Source organism: Amphiprion ocellaris, chromosome 6 (genome assembly GCF_022539595.1).
Source record: "Amphiprion ocellaris isolate individual 3 ecotype Okinawa chromosome 6, ASM2253959v1, whole genome shotgun sequence".
NCBI lineage: Eukaryota > Metazoa > Chordata > Actinopteri > Pomacentridae > Amphiprion > Amphiprion ocellaris.
This window is the reverse complement of record NC_072771.1, coordinates 32,574,080-32,590,870: the sequence shown is the minus strand read 5'-3', so window position 1 is coordinate 32,590,870 and position 16,791 is coordinate 32,574,080. Positions and strand designations below refer to the sequence as shown.

The following is a 16,791-nucleotide window of genomic DNA, read 5'->3' as shown; positions in this document are numbered from 1 at the left end:
TGTTAGCAAACTATAGTTTTGATAAGTCGGTTAGAACTTCTACTTTGCGCAAGGCACAAGTGATTTTTCCAACCATTATATATGGACAGATTATTTAGCTTTTAATTCAATAGATGACATTTTCAGCAGGTCAGAAGGTTACTTACTCTAAGCTGACTGTGCTTTTGAACATCACTGAAAATTCCAGAAAAGTATGTCATGTCTTTTAAAGCTTCTAATAAGCTAATTAGAGTCAGGTGAAAATCTACCTGTAGCTGTATTTTAAGGTCCGTCCTCATGCTTAATGTTTCTTTGTTTGACACAATAGGAGAATCAAAATAAATCTGCCAATACCACAATAAAAAAACAAAACAACACATGAGCAGAGACAGCATATTGTGTCTCTCCTCTAGAAATTAATGCACTTTGGGGCAAAAACTGCAAATCAAGCACCATGTGAAAATGTATCTATTTCTACAGGAAATTAAGTCCTCCATCAACATAACCTAAAAGGCTGCTCAGCAAGAAGAAACACTATTAGAATTATCATTATTCTGTAATGTCATATTCCTAAAACATAGTAGTGATAATAACTGACTTTAGACAAGGAATGTTTATTTTGATTAAATGTGGGGAAATATGGAAAAACTGAGCCAAAATGTATTCATCGATTGCTAGTAGGTGGATTACCATTCAGTTTGGCATAGATATCCATGTTGTACAATGGAATTAATCATCCGTCATCTCATATGACACCGATTTACAGGTAAAAGTTTCCATAAACGTAATAAAATACCTCAACCTTGGTAGATAGCTTGGTCTGCAGTGTATCATTAAATCCATCGATTCTGACATCTTTGGTGAATTACTGAATTTTCGTCTAGTTACAAAAGCAGGTGGTTCTAAGTGAAATAACTAAATAACTATGACTCAGGTTGGAATGAAAGCTGGCCAGAGTTGTCAGTTATCATGACCCATATTTGGTTTATGGCCAAATACCTGAAAGACTAACCACATTCCCACTGACGTCATGAAGTTTACCTTATAAACACTGGAACATAAGCACTGTCACTGTGAGCATCTTAGCAAGCTCATGTTCACAATTTACTTCAAAACTCAGAATTGCAAAATCACTTTAGATTAGCTTTGTTAAAACACAAGTTGGCTTTCTACAGTGACATAATCTACCCTCTGCATTTAAAAATGAGCCGTTACACAGTATAGAAAGAGCTGGTTTTTCATTACACAAAAAGGACAAGATGGTTTGTCCATATTGACCGTTTGATGACCTTTCGGTAACCTTGTGTAATAGAAAAACAGCGTGAAAAATGATTGAATTGAATTGAAAACACCGTGAGGAATGTATTCTCCCTTTCATCCTCAGAGAGGCATTATTTCTCATCAGTGTTTGCTTACACTGTTAAGATCCCAAACTGAAACCAATAATGTTTGATCGCAGTCATGTCCTGTTTGACTAGAGCTAAATCACAGACAGCAGATCCATTCAAAGGTTTACCACAACCAGAAACACCACAGATCAAACAGATAGCAAATACTACGTGAGTTTAGTGCGGATGAATCATACAGTTACTGATTTGCTAGTTCCATACACAAATGCCAGGCTGCTATTGTTTCTGTTGTGCTGATGGATTTGCTTTTCTAAGAAACTTTGATTTACTGCTCATATAATCCAACAGCAAAACCCAGAAATGTTTCATTAAAAGACACATTAAGCCGACAACATCAAGTTTCTGTTTATCACAGTGACTCTAGTGCCAAATCTGAGGACAGGTTTGCCATGTAGGGTCACTGAGGCTGTGTTCTAGTAAACTTTACAAACTGAAATTACATGTACTGTACTGATGCATGAGCAGAACACAAACTCAAACAATGAATGAAAGTTTATTTTAAATGAGGCTGCTGATCTCTCACTGCATTCCAAACTCTATTTGCAGAGATTTTCCACAGGGATAACTGACTCCTGAGATTAATTGGAGGAGCTGAACTTGACTGCAAACTGGAGCGCATACTCACATACAGAGGCACTTTTCTTCTGCTCAGCTCCATCTGCACAGAAACTGCAAGCAAAGACAGATATTTAGGTATATATATGTAAGAGTCAAAAATGAAATAACAGTGGCAAGCACATGCTCAGTGTAGCCATGTGACTCCTCATTACCTCTTTGGTTATTTTGGTTATTCTGCCTTTTCCTCTGATCTCGAAGAGATTATCAAACCTTTTATGTGCCAACCAAAGTCAGGGATCTGCTGAAGAGACAGGATAATCTTTTGATCCCAAGTATGTGAATAATGATTTTAATGATGATACTTTCTGCCTCGGTTTGTAGAGATTGTACCAGAACACCAAATGTGCTCAAATCTGATATGCAGGCAGTCTAATAATGTGTGTGTGTGTGTGTGCTGGGAGGAAATCGATTCAATATCAGTGCTGCAGGGTTCAGATCTGTTCTTCATCAGTGGTCACTTCCTTAACTGGACAGAACAGCAAAGTCTAAACATACTCCAACAGTTATTTTTTATAGCAGTTGCTTCCTGTGCAATCACATTCTGTTTTGCATTTACATTTCTACATTTAGAATTTTAATAAATCAATCGCTTTGCCCAATTTTGTGAGCGTGAAAGGTATATGACACAGCAAAATTGCTCATCACAGTTGGGATGTCACTGGCTCTGTTGTTGCTATTTTTTAATCAAACACCTTAAACAGTTTCACTTTAACTGTATTTGAGATTTTTCCTGATGTATTTCAACTCACATTCTAATGCTGACCTATTTAGCTGCAGAATAAATGGGAGGCTGTATAAGGTTGACATTAGCAAACTGTCAGAAGAAATTTAAGAAGAAACAGTTAAGATTTCAGTTCAAAGAAGGATTATTGATTTACTTACCTTCACAGGAGATCCAGCAGAAGAAACCTGAAAGCACGCTGCAATTCTGCACAAAAAAGCCCTTAATTCAGATTCATCCTCCTTATGAAAGCTGCTAATTCAAGTGTCAGTGCTAAAGACACAAGTTAAGAAACAACCTTCAGTCGCTGCTGTCTGCAGTCTGAGCTCCAGACTCCTCTGACACAGCAGCATCTTCCTTTCTCAGTTGATGCTTTCTGCTTTCCGCCTGCTCAAATGCAAATTCCTCCCTCCAAGGGAAAGTTAAGTTTCTTTGAGGGTACAGCGACCTCCAGTGGAAGAAGAGTAGCAGAGGAAATCCCTCAACCTTCACCATCTGTGGAAATTCACCAACCACACAAGTGACCTCATTTTTCAACCTGTTTGAACACAATTCCAATCACCTAGTTTCAATATGACAAAGATTTATTTTTATCTGCTTATAAAACAATGTCAGATATTCAATGTGAACTCATTCACACACTCAAGCACACACACATACATTTACAAATTGAAAATGTAATTACAAGACTTCTGACAAAACCAATGCTTTGCTTTACATCCACACATTCAGAGATTCTTCATACAGTAAATTCATGTCCTCTCTGAGTAAGAACATGGCTTTGACAGTCTCTTAAACCTGTATCAAAATGCTTCTGTCTGAAGTTTATGACATGTAGCCTGTCATGTCAGGAAATGTGTGTCTGATGTTTCAAAAGAGCTGTAAAGGCACTGTAATCCAGTCTGAAGCAGTTTTTCCCCTTTAGAAGTCTCAGGTGACTTGAGGCTGTGGTCTTGAGGAACTTGCTTCTCCCTGAGACAGTCCATTGGACCTGCTGACACTAGAACACGGCACCTCCATCTTCGGGAGGGAGGACGCAAACATTGTGTCCAACATGCCCAGAACCTCCACAAGTTCCTTCTGGTAGTCTATCTCTCGCTCCAGCAGGTCCTGCATACGCAGCAGCTGTCGGTCTATGACTGGTGACTGGCCCAGTATTGACCGATAGATGTCCAGGATCATCTCAGCTGCTACTACGAGGACAGGAGCGAACCTCATATCAACCAAGTTCCTGGAGAAGAAACAGAACAATGTACTGACTTGGCAAATTTTTCTGCATGATATGACACAGAAATACCCACAACCAAATTAAAAAACATACAATAACACATTACACTGATGAGCCAAAACATTATGAACACCTCTGCCTAATATGTTGTTGGTAATTCATGTGACACCAAACCAGCTCTGAGCCAAGATGTTGGGAGCAGACTATTTGTCATCTAAAAGTCCTATATGACACTCCTTTTAATTAAGTTAAAGTCTCACGTGTCCCTAGAATGTGTATTTCAAGTATTACATAAATATTGCACAGATTTTTCATGCTACCACGCTTTTGCTTCTAGTTTGAGCATTAACTAGACTGTTTGCTGATTCAGTGTGTAGCTTTAAATCCAACTGTTTCATGAGTGGCCCAATCCCAATTTCAACACTCAGTTTTTGAGATCCAATCCAGGTAATGGCTTAAGGCTGTCCCACTGTCATGGGGGCTCTGATGTGGACTTTTCAGTGGACTAGTCATAGTTGGTGATATGTTACCACGGATGTTCTACCTCCCACAAAATGTACACAAACCAAGCATTGATTATGTGGGGAAGAAAGCAACCAGGACACTGTAAGTGACGGCAGCTGGCTATTTGCTGTTGTGCATTTGTTTTTGCAAGTTTGTAGAGCTGTTTGTACTTTCAAACAGGATTTACAGATGTTCACGATTTCCTGACTTGGTAGTTTCTTAAAATGAAAGTACATTAACTTCACAAACAGGGAGCAAATAACTGAGCAACCGATCCAGTGTCATCTTGAAAGTGCATTCGTTTTTTTCCTTTTCTAACCATTTCAAATCATTATGAACTCACACAGTGAAAAAATATTTATTGTGCATTATATACTGTGGTGTGGGTTAAGTTAGGCCTTAAGGTGGAGATTGGGATTGGCAGAGAGGAATCCAGAGGAGGAGAAGAAACCATGGCACAACAGGATGAGAGAAACATTTCCTGAACTGTGGAGAAAATAAGGAAACAAAGGGATGATCTTTTCTTATTTTTTGTGTGTTTCTGGACATATGGGGGATGTAAAACTGAAAACAATGAAAAATTCAATTTTGCATAATATGGCCCTTTCAGTTGCAAGCTGGAGTCACCACAGGTCACAGTGGTTCCAATGAATCTCAGGTCTTTATATATGCTTGACTCCTCTACATCCTGCACAAACCAACTGCTGAACCAGATCTTGATATGTGCTGCTGTTGTTTCAACTTAGTCATTTCATCTGTGAGGGATCATAACGCTTTGGCACGTCGGTGATGGTGAGATCCTGATAAAGTCTGCTTGAGCTACACAGTTTTATCTGAGTCTTACCCTATGAGGAAGCTGAGTAACCGAGAGAGCTGCTGTTCATCTCTTCCTGCCAGTGCATTCTTCAGCGTTCCTCTTCGATCCAGCTCTTTTATAACAGCCACTGGTACCTCCGGATTTCTCAGTCTTATCCATTTCTAGAAACAAAGTTAATCACACTTGTGCATCAACAAACTGGAAAAGGACAGCATTAAAACTAGAAGGAATCTTGAGAAAATTGTGATCTTGTTGCTCATGCTGCAAAAGCATAAAATGCATACCTCCAGAGCGCAATCCAAAGCCTTGGACACATTAAATTTCTTGAGCTGTTTGTCATATTTGGCCAAATATTGTTTTACTGGCTTACTGACAAGATAATCATCCTGGAAAAAGAAGGAAGAAAGACTGAAATGTTGAGGAAAAAAAAATCTTACACAAAAACTCAGTGCAGAAAGAAAAGGATTCAGCTATCATCAGACAGTTTGACTTATTAAACATAATGACTGAGCAGAAAACATCCCATCTCACACTGCTGACTACAGCTACTACATATTACTGAATATAAGCTCACCTGTTTAGGGACGTAGTTCTTCCCTTTCACAAAAACACGGTATGACGGTCGCCGCCTCTGCTGGCCACTAATTTCCCTTGACTCTTCAGGACTTTTCCTGTGTTTGATACTCAGAATACTGTTGGTCATTCCCACGACAATGGACTCATCATCCGGCTGAGGAGAAGAACACATTCAAAGTTCTACCGTGAGGACTTAAGACTTGTTCCTTCCATCCACACAGACACATCTGGCTGTGCTATGACTGATGTCGCAATAAAGTAGAATATCTTGAACTTGGTATAAAATACATTAATATTTATCTTGCTGGTTACAGCTGTGACAGCGTTTCTGTTTATGATGATTGGAAGAGAAAAGCACAGAAAGAAAGAAACTGAACTTATCTTTGCAGAGCTGATCTCTCAAATCACAGCTCGCTGTTTTTTTTTTTGAATGTTTACAGACCACAGTAAGTCAAATAAGGTGCTTCCCACACTGGATGACTATAATTAACAATCACATAATAATGAGTGTGTTTCTTACAGCCAAAGCCAGACTGAGGATAGAGGCAGCATAGTCAAAGTTGTGCACCACTTTGTAGTTTGTTGTGCTGTACACCTTTACATGCCTGAAAGACAAACAGAGGCTCTGCATTAGATCAAATTCATTCAGCCTTCGTTTATACAAGGTGGTCCAAAGAGAGCAGTTTGCATGGACACCTTGTGCACACAGGACTATTCCTAGAAATACAATTCATCAAGTACTCAGCTGCCCTGACAGATATAGTGGCGTCTGATTTCCACAGTTTAATTATTTCACAACAGGTAGTTTTTATTTGTCTGCTATGTTAGAAATGCTTCCTCCACATACAACTATGCAGTTACCTGTCCAGAGAGGCTGACAGCAGTCTCTGTCCGTTGCTGCTGAGCGCCAAACAGGTGACAGTTTTGTGATGGTTCCTCAGTGAAACCAGCGGTTGGCCTCCTTTTAGCAGATCCCACACTTTCACATAGCGTCCACCTAAAGAGAGGGATAAAAAAAAATAAAATTGGGGATTCATTTTTTTTATGAACTAACTTGATAGTTAAATACAATGTGTGTATGAATGCAATCATTTTCAGGAGGGCAGTGGTGCAACAAAAAGTATTTTAAGGTTTGTCTCAACTGGAATAACAATGAAGCATAAGTGGACTTGTGAAATGCTGTTGTCTTCCTTATTGGTCCTTGTTTGTCGTGGCCCATAACAATTTTAACCTTTCCTACTTGTGTCATGTCGACCTGTTTAAGGCTGAACAAGACAACTGATCCACCATTATAATCCTTCCATTATGTATACACCGCTTAATCCTAATTAGGGTCGCAGGGGGACTAGAGCCTATCCCAGCTGACTTAAGGCAACGGCAGGGGACACCTGGACAGGTCACCAGTCTATCACAGGGCTACATATAGAGACAAACAATCACACTTCCATTCACACCTATGGTCAATTTAGAGTTACCAATTAGCCTCAGCATGTTTTTGGACTGTGGGAGGAAGCTGGAGAACCCAGAGAAAACCCACACATGCACAGGGAGAACATGCAAACTCCATGTAGAAAGATTCCGGGAAGGCTGGGCCGCAAACCGGGAATCTTCTAGCTGCAAGGTGAAAGTGCTAACCACCCAGCCACTGTGCACCATCATAATAAAATGGTTAAATACTGCTGAGAAAAGTCAACACATTTTCTGGATGTGTTGTTTGAACAGGATTACTCTGCCGACTACCTGCAGAGACCAGGAGTCCCTCAGAGGGGTAGAGCAGGAGGCTCTCTATTGGCTGGCCGTGGTCCATGCTCATCACACTCTTATCCACTCTGGCATCAAACACTTTCAGTGTGTGGTCGTATGATCCTAAGTAAGAAAATATATATTGTTAATTACACAAAAACAGAACAAATTTTTCATTATGGTACGCATCCTTCCATCTGCAGTGGCATTGGTTCAACAATTCAAGAGAAGCATTTGGTGTGTGATTACTTTGTTTCTTCTGTAGACACTGACTTTGCATATTAATTAGTTTTTCTAGCTGTATAATTTGCTTGTTTTTTCCTTAAATGAATACTTTTGTGGTTATTAATCACTTCATATTTGTTGCTTTACGAACAAAATATACAAATTCATTCCTGTAGCCTGCAGTGCTACATATGTGCTGCTAATACACCATAAACCTGGGGGTACATAATACCTTTCAAAAGCTAAACGTTAGTAGATTTTCTGTGACAAAAGGTTACCTGACTGGTAAACAAAAAGATAATTCAAGGAAACACCAGACATCGTTACTAATGGGCCATGAAGTTAACTTCTGGTCATCCACTTACACTATTTCCACTTAGAAAAGAACTGAGCTTCCATCTTACCAGTAATGAAAAGGTCTCTGTTGAGTTTGCTGGTGATGCCACAGCGAATATAATCTGTGTGTTCTTGGTAAACATTCAGCTCAGTGGCATTTGGGATGTCCCAAAGTCGGCAGGTGTAGTCATCTGACCCTGTGAGGATCTGATAACGGTCTGAGGTGAAGTCTGTCACATGTACAGCCCTGAGGAAAAGTAAAATAAGTGATAATTTTACCATCAGTTCATATTCATGATCAGACATGTATAACTCAGTAAGACAGTTCACATGTTGTCAGAATTCTTGCGATCATCATGAACTTCAGTCGATGGATCACTCAAGATATCATCATTCAACATTGCCTTTACTACACAACAACTCCAAACAACACTGTTACTTAGTCTCCTGCACTCTTGAACAGGACAGCAGGTTAGAATGAAAGATATTTTGTAGGTTGAGGGCCATTCTATGCAGTGTGTAAACTTACCAAAACTCTCAGAAACTGGTTCTACTATTGTGTGAAGATGTAAAAACTCATATTGTACTATGCAGTAGTGATTACGATGTTAAAAGCTCAAGAGAATTATCACTTTTTATTACTAAAGTCTAATTGCTTATGTAGAAGGCAACTGGACTTCTCTTTGGTTCGCGAGGATGTTTTTCTCATCCAAGGGTTTTCTCAGTTCAAACTGGTGGGGAGGTCCAAATATTCACTTCAGGTCCCCTGTATGTCCTTCCTCACCTAAAACTCACATTAATTAAGGTTAAGTAAATACTTAGAATTCCCCACCAGTCAAAGCTGAGGAAGAACCTTGGATGTGAGGTAAATCATCTTCAAGAGCCAAAAAGAAGTCAAGTTATCGTGACTTCATAGCAGAAATGAGTACACTGCCAAGAAAAAGTAACATTCTTATTGATTTTCCTTGATTTGCAAAATTATACTGACAAAAACAGAATACACATAGGTATTCAGTGCATGTTCAGCAAATCCTTACTCATTCAAGAAAGAAAATCTGACTTCAAGTGGAGAAAGGATTTGTTCTCTCACCAACAGCTGCATAGCTCTAACCTGAGACTGTGACTTTGCAAACATTTCCTACTAACCTACTCAACATAACCTCTGCAGGTGCTCCAGATGTAGCAGGACTATTTTGTAACACTCAGTTTTCAGTCTAGGACAGGACAACTTAAACACAATCACACAGTGACATGTATGACACATACTTTGTGTGTCCTCTGAACATCCTGAGTGCCACCTTGCCGCCGACGTCAAACAGCCGGACGACAGAGTCCTCGCATCCTGCCACCAGCAGCTGACCGTCTGACCTGAACCTGCCACAGTATGCAGTGTCCTTGAAGCGTGTAAATGTCTTGACAGGCTCCTGGGAGAATGGCCCATAAATGTGGATCTGTAGAGAAACAAGTGTTTGGATGAGAACAAATGTTGATTATTTCTTTAGTACTCACAAGGACTGAACTGATTTGAAAAAAAATCATTTACAAAATGAACACAGATTAAACTGAGTGAACACAAGTAATCTAAATGAATACAAGTACAAGGTAGCATACTCGTGTGAATGCAGTCACAGCAAAATTATGTGGAGTCACGGGGGAGAAGTCTATGTTTGTGATGGCTCCAAATTCTTTTATCTGGACCGGAGCCTGTAAGAGGGAGAACAAATTTACATTGTTGAGATTGAGAAACAACAAAAAAGTTACATTTATTTCAACTCTGAGACACAGCATAAAATAAGACATTCATCAATTTCCAGCAATATTAAAATAGTATACAGCAGTAGAGACTTACCTTGTAGTTTTTCCAGTAGAGTGTGTCTTGTGTGACTTTCTCTCCTAGTTTTGGGTAAACTGGGATATTTGTAGGTTTAAATGAAGCCATTTCTGTGATGTTTACACAACAGTTTTTATCTGTGGGGGATACAGACAATGAAACCTGAATATTTATTAATATTTATATTAGAGCTATCATACCTGGGTTAGTTAACATCATAAACTCTGTGACTACTACATTTTAAAACAAACTTTGCAGTGCAGCTCAGTAATATTCAAATCCACATAAATGTTCTTTACTTTTCTGTCAAAGATTCAAAAATATGGCAGGTAGAATATTGGGAGAGTGATACAAAATTCTGCATGAGTTACAATATTTGAATTCGAATTTTAAAGGATTAGTGCTGCCTAAAAAGTCTTAAGAATGAAGAATGTTCTTAAGAATGTTGATCATTTCATTAGGTATAAACATGATGAGGCTTCGTGCAGCTAAAACACGCCAAGGCAGAATATGACACTGTGACAGATTTTTCTGACCGTTAAAGTGTTAAAAAAAAAAAAAGACGTGGTTAGCAAATATTGTTTTAATTCACAAGAACAAAATCTGCACACAGACAAGATTGAATGACAGATTTCACGTTAAACTTCTTTGCAAAACGGCATCAGAATCCACCAAACTATAAAATTAAACTTACAAAAAATCTAGCTGCTTCAATACAGAGAAGTTTTGATCTTGGCCAAAGTATTTTAAAAAATAAAACGTCTAAGCTCGACATTTTCCCATTAGCTCCAAATGTCGTTACAGGTTTGAAATGAAAACCAGCTCAATGGACACACAGTGACCCAACGTGTTCAACACAGCACAACTTAGTTAGCATGTGAGATTTAGCCGGCTAGCATGTTCTACTAAACTGCGTTCTGCTGATTCTCACCTTTGAACGGAAACGTCCAGGAGTGCCAACTCGTATTTTAGGTATGATGTGCTGAAATCAGATGATACTAAGATTGGTTTGTTTAAGTAAACCAAAAGTTGCTCATTTTAACGCGTGATCACGTTGCCTCTCCACACACAGGAGAACGCCATGACTATAAACGTAACTACGTCTTCTTCTTCTTCGACTATATTGACGGCAGACTGGACATCACGAAGCGTAGTGCTGCCCTCCACCGTCAGGTTAACAGAAGGAGTCACTTCAGCTCATGTTTTTGAGAACAATCCAATCCACTCTGGTTTATATGTAGTGTTTTATAATTTACCTGCAACTGAGAAAACATAGGATGGGAAGAATAGCTTAAGAGACTAATGCACAACAAAACAATTAAATAATTAAAAAAAGCCTTTTAGTACATTTATGCTTCATTTATCTTTAAGCGATAGATAAAAGACTATTTAATTAATCAAAAATATCAATACAATTAAAATGATGGAGTATTAAATAAATGAAATGAAGTATGCTAAAACTCTAGAATGGTAATTCAATGAATTACATCGCTAATGTTTATTTAAAAAGTTCAGTTACAACTGTAAACAAACAAACAAACAAAAATAAATACTTGGACGTAATCTCGTCATTTAACATTGAAAGACAAGAAATTTCAGGATCATTGCCAGCATTACTTCTTATTTTTCTACTATATTTTAGCTTTTTGTGTACTTATAACACTTTGCTATTGTATTAGGGACTACATTTATTATGAGTATATTATCTTGATTATTTTTAATTTTTATTTTTTTTTACCTTTATTTTACCAGGTAAAAATGCTTGAGAACCAGTTCTCTTTTGCAAACATGATCCGGCCGAGAGGCGAATGCAGGAACTAATACGCATGTAAACCACAGACACAAATAGACATATAAACATAGCATAGGACAAAGGTAAACTGGTCAACAAGTTAGAAGCATGGAAACATGCATTTGAGTGGAAAAAAGTGTGTGTGAGGCGTAGGAAAGTGACTATGATGATTCCTTTTCTTCTTTTTTTTTCTTCGTCTTTTTAGTCTTATTATTGTTGCTGCTGCTGTTAAAAAGATTTTGTAATATGTCGCACAAGAATTTACCCCGGGATTATTAAAGTTCCATTTTATCTGATTTTAATTTCAAGTCGCATTAAGGCTGTTAGAAGCATATATTGTGAAAAACTGCGGAGCCATGCGGTTCTTCTGTATCTCATGACGTCACTTCCTCTCCTCCTTCTTTTCTCCGAGCTTCTGTCGGCTGTGTGGCCCGCGTGTTTACACTCTCCCAGGTCAGTTCACGTCTGTCTGCACTTTAAAACTGTCTCATACACATTTCAGTTTAATTCAACAGGTAACGAACAGCCCCTGTGTGACATTACGAGTTTAAATTCAAGAAAATTGTCAGCTGTTTCTGCTTGCTGACACAAGTTTGAAGAGGCCCAAGCTAGCTTTTTAGCTTGATTTGCTACCTAGCCGGGCAGTTCAGTTGACATGAGCATCAGGTTTTTAAAGAAATAAGCTTTTAAATCTCAGATGCTGGAAGATCAAGCTTGGGTCCACCTTAACTTATCGTTAAGACAGGTCATGAAAAGCAAGCTTGTAAAGTCACTGGCTAAGTGGTCTGTCTTAGCTTTGATTCGTGCCTAACTTAGCCACTAACTTTAGCAGCCCACCTCTGTCTGATTCAAGCAGAACTCGAGTCGAGACTTAAAAAGTGCAGCTATTTTTGGCCCTCTGGCAGCTGCGCATTCTTGTTGGTTTCTTGCGTCAAAAAGCATCAACGAAGGCGGGGATTGGGGGACTTTTGGGTATGACACTTAATGGTAATTATAGACCATATGTTTCATGTGAACTGTTGAGATCATACACAAGGGGTTGCGGCTACCGATTTGTTAGTCGTGGAAGTAAAATTTATATACCACCCCATATATTTCTCTAACATTGAGTATGATCAAACTGAATGAAATCTAAAAGAATAAGTTAACAACTCAGACGTTTTAGACACAGTACCACCATTGATACTGGAAAACAAAACTGACATTGCCATATTTTTTTTCTTTTAATAGGATAAAAACAATTGTGAATTTTCAACATATGGCCTAAATACCTATTTTTGTTGTTTTGTGTTGCTGATTCAAACTGCAAAAGACTGCCAATATAAAATCTGATTTTGGTCAACATCCTTTCTATGTATATCAGACAGTTTCATTGATTAGTCTTGGAAAATGAGAACCATGCAAGTTTTGTGTAGCGCGATGTGTTTGACTGAACTGACACTGCACTTCGTAACTGTGACTGTTGTGGGTGCTGAAATAATATATTCTGCATCACTAATTGACATTAGTGTCATAACTTCAATGGGATGGCTGGTGTATTTTATGCATTTTCCTATTCTGTGTATAGTGAGAATTTGCTTTTCCAAATGACTGAAATTTGTAAGGACAGATTACATTTTCTGATAAGTTTGTGTTGTCTCTTATATCAGATGAAGGAGTCGATAATGAACCAGGAGAAGCTCGCCAAACTGCAGGCGCAGGTCCGCATAGGCGGCAAGGTGAGTTGGAGTGCATAATGTAAAAGAAGCGTTGTCTTTAGGTTACAGGTTTATATGTTATAGCAAATTTTGGTGTGTCTTAGGGGTCAGCCCGCAGAAAGAAGAAGGTTGTGCACAGAACAGCAACAGCAGATGACAAGAAGCTGCAGTTTTCCCTGAAGAAGCTGGGAGTCAACAACATCTCTGGTATCGAAGAGGTACAGCAAAGTCTTTCTGTTATATACAATGACAAGCAAATAGCACAAAAGTATTCTTCCTGATATTAATGCTTTTAAGTTTGGTTTCTGGAAGTAAAGACTATTAAGAGTGTTAAATACATTGCACAAGGATTTCAAATTGTTATCAAATGAATACTCTTCTTTTGCTGTATTTTCATGCTGTAAAAACTGAGTGATTAATTGATTAATTAGTGAAGTATGGGTAGCAGGGAGAGAAGTGTGTAATGACCTGTTGCAGTTTATTTTCAGGGTAAATAATAAAACAGTGTTACACAATTTGTCCAACATGTTATTTTTAATATTAAAAAGCATAGATGGTATTTGCATTTTTTTATGAGCTCAGGTTTGTATCATTGAAGCAAGTGGTTGTTAAATCAGCAAAAAATGACTTAAGAGGAGGCAAGAGGAACAGTTACATTTTTAAAAAGTGCATATTTAAAGTGATCCATAGTTAAAAACAGTGTCCAGTGAAAGCAGGGCATTTGCGTCATCCTCTTGGATAATCACCTCACAGTTTATTGCTTTATTCCATTCAGTTTCTTTTGTTTTTCACTTCAGGTGAATATGTTCACAAACCAGGGGACAGTGATCCACTTCAACAACCCAAAGGTTCAAGCCTCCTTGGCTGCCAACACTTTTACAATCACAGGACACGCTGAGAACAAACAGCTCACAGAGATGCTCCCAGGAATCCTAAACCAGCTTGGAGCCGATAGTCTTACCAGCCTTAGGAGATTAGCAGAGACTCTGCCCAAACCAGGTGCTCCCAACAGTCCTGTCCTGACCTGTTTATATGCATGAGTTTTGTCTGCTGTCTGTTAACAGTTTGCTTTCTCTTTCACCCTCTTCACAGCCGGTGAGAACAAAGCCCCAATGGTTGCTGCTGAAGAGGAGGATGATGAAGTTCCAGGTAAGCAAATTTACACAGCACATTCAAAACAAATGAACACTGATTCTGTAAGAAAAGGTTTATCGAAACATTTGCATTTATTAGACACAAAAGCAAACATTTTGGATTGGTTTATGTGTACTGGATCACATGAAACATCTATGCTCTTAGAAAGTGTAGTCACAGTGTGTCTGGATGTATTTTAACCATATGATGCACAAAGTGGGTCAAAAGTGAACCAAATCCTATGGAAAATGGGTATCTCCTGACCCACATTGCGCATCAAAGGATTAAAGGAAGTAGGACGAGTCCTCTGTCAATGACAAAATATTTTGGTTTGAAGGGATAGTTTGGTTTTTCTAAAATTGATGTTATATGAGGTACTTATCAATAATCAGTGTATAAATTACAGTAGATTACAGTGGACGTGCCATCAGTATAGAGAACCAAACGGGAGGAACAACATAGTAGCAAAGCGGTAAATTGCCGTGGATGTGGGCAGCAGTAAAATATGTTTTTGCTACCTAATAAAGGCTAAAAACATGAATATCAGTTTAAGTGTATGCCATATTTATAATAATTACACTGCTGTGGTTTACCATCAGACAGTCCCATTTGACAGGGAACTGAAACTTTTATGTTGCTCTAATGACAGCGATCAGACTCTGTTGACTAAGTCCATCATTTTACTTCACAGTTTATTAGTGTTGTTGTGTGCAGATCTGAACTAACTTGTAATTCCAAAGTCTTATAATGACTCCAGTGTTCTGTAAAACGACTCATTTTGTAGAATGTTTTGGTGGGAATAATATGACTGCCTCAGTTCCCTGTAAGAAAGGGGTGTCTGGCAGCAAGTTAACATTTTGTACATTAAACTAATATTAGATTTTAAAAATGTATTCCTTTCGGGGGGGGGGGGTTTAAAATACACTTGGTTGCTGACTCCGTCCACATAGCTTTCGTGTTGGTTGTCCTGTTTGCTTCTTCAGATGACAGCTGAATTTGTTCTGCAGTAGCTAATACACCAACTACTTTAAGAACCTCATACAGCCCCACTTCAGCTAACAAACCTCCCCTTTAAGTCAGAAGGCTGATTCAAATTTAGCGAAGTTTAGTCAGTTTATTCCAAGGAATATTATGCTTTTGCAGACATTTTGTTGTCCTGACATGTTACCGTTTTCTGTCTGCCCACCTTTGTCCCTCTGTTTCCATTTTCAGATCTTGTCGAAAACTTTGATGAGGCTTCAAAGAACGAGGCAAACTAAAAAAAAAAAAACACCACAGTTTGGCACAGCATTATTTTGTTCATCTGTTATTGCTCTGTGGCTACAAAGAAAAAAATGCCTTTTAATTATAACTGTAACAAGTGGACAAAAAAAGTAAAATCAACTTTTTTATGGAAACCGTTACGTACACTTCCATCTTGCTATGCAGTGCACGTAAAATTATTTAATGCAGTTGAATGTGAAAGTCCTTCTCTTTCTGACGCTGCCTCTCCTGTATTGTGATGCCACACATCAAAAATGTATCAGTGGAATTAATCATGTAATAAAGATTCCAATTACATTTCTCATTTTGTGTATGCTCTACCAGTGCTTTTCAGCTTTTGAATGACAATCATGTTAATGTTGTAAAATTCATGGTGTTGGTTCTGTAAATTAATGATTAAATTGTAATAGGTTTCTAGTCAATGATACTCAGGAACAGGAACATAAGAGGATGAATAAAACATCCTTATCTGTGACAGAAAACCAGCACATGTTGTCTGTAAGTGTAAATACTCACTGGACCTGTGATGACTGCAGGAGTGTTTGAGTACATTCAGAAGCATTTGCTAGACTTCACAGTGCGATACACAATCTAATATGTTAAAATGTTGAGTGTCATACAGTACAGTCTTCAAATCCAGCAAATATGACCTCATGATCTGTCCATTCTGTGTGCACTCTGTAATATCGGTTAAATATCATATTACTCAAAAATATTTCTCATCAATTGCATATTTTCTATGTTGACAAGTATGCTCTTGTATGAACAATCAAAAACAAATTAGACTATATTGAAAATACAGGCTCCAAAGATGAAACAACACTGCAAAATTCATAGACCTGGGATCATTGAGCTTGAGTTTGAAAACTTGTGCACATCTAAATATAATAAAGTGCATCTGCAATTTCCAGTTAGCCT

The 16,791-nt window shown here is 38.3% G+C and overlaps 3 protein-coding genes across 3 annotated transcripts in view; 1 reads left to right on the top strand and 2 right to left on the bottom strand.

Moving 5' to 3' along the window:
• Positions 1-3,065, bottom strand: part of LOC111566713 (rho guanine nucleotide exchange factor 28-like) — a 49,433-nt gene extending 46,368 nt beyond the window's left edge. The window contains exons 1-3 of the mRNA XM_035946894.2: positions 2,889-3,065; positions 2,159-2,247; positions 2,014-2,057 (exon numbers count right to left, since the gene is read on the bottom strand). Coding sequence (XP_035802787.2) covers positions 2,014-2,046 — 33 coding nt within the window. The 5' untranslated portion in view covers positions 2,047-2,057; positions 2,159-2,247; positions 2,889-3,065. The remainder of the gene's footprint in view (positions 1-2,013; positions 2,058-2,158; positions 2,248-2,888) is intronic.
• A 228-nt stretch (positions 3,066-3,293) lies between these two features.
• utp15 (UTP15 small subunit processome component) lies at positions 3,294-11,081 on the bottom strand. The gene is made up of 12 exons (XM_023267459.3): positions 10,919-11,081; positions 10,006-10,124; positions 9,768-9,860; positions 9,423-9,607; positions 8,225-8,403; positions 7,593-7,718; positions 6,714-6,849; positions 6,373-6,457; positions 5,851-6,006; positions 5,561-5,662; positions 5,304-5,437; positions 3,294-3,958 (listed from the first exon to the last, which is right to left on the bottom strand). The coding sequence occupies exons 2-12, from the start codon at positions 10,093-10,095 to the stop codon at positions 3,658-3,660; spliced, it is 1,587 nt and encodes a 528-aa protein (XP_023123227.2). The 5' UTR covers positions 10,096-10,124; positions 10,919-11,081; the 3' UTR covers positions 3,294-3,657.
• Positions 11,082-12,145: 1,064 nt separating this feature from the next.
• On the top strand, positions 12,146-16,177 carry LOC111566709 (transcription factor BTF3-like). Its single transcript, XM_023267456.3, has 6 exons — positions 12,146-12,232; positions 13,429-13,497; positions 13,581-13,694; positions 14,274-14,475; positions 14,569-14,625; positions 15,823-16,177. The coding sequence occupies exons 2-6, from the start codon at positions 13,429-13,431 to the stop codon at positions 15,867-15,869; spliced, it is 489 nt and encodes a 162-aa protein (XP_023123224.1). The 5' UTR covers positions 12,146-12,232; the 3' UTR covers positions 15,870-16,177.
• The last annotated feature ends 614 nt before the right edge of the window (positions 16,178-16,791 follow it).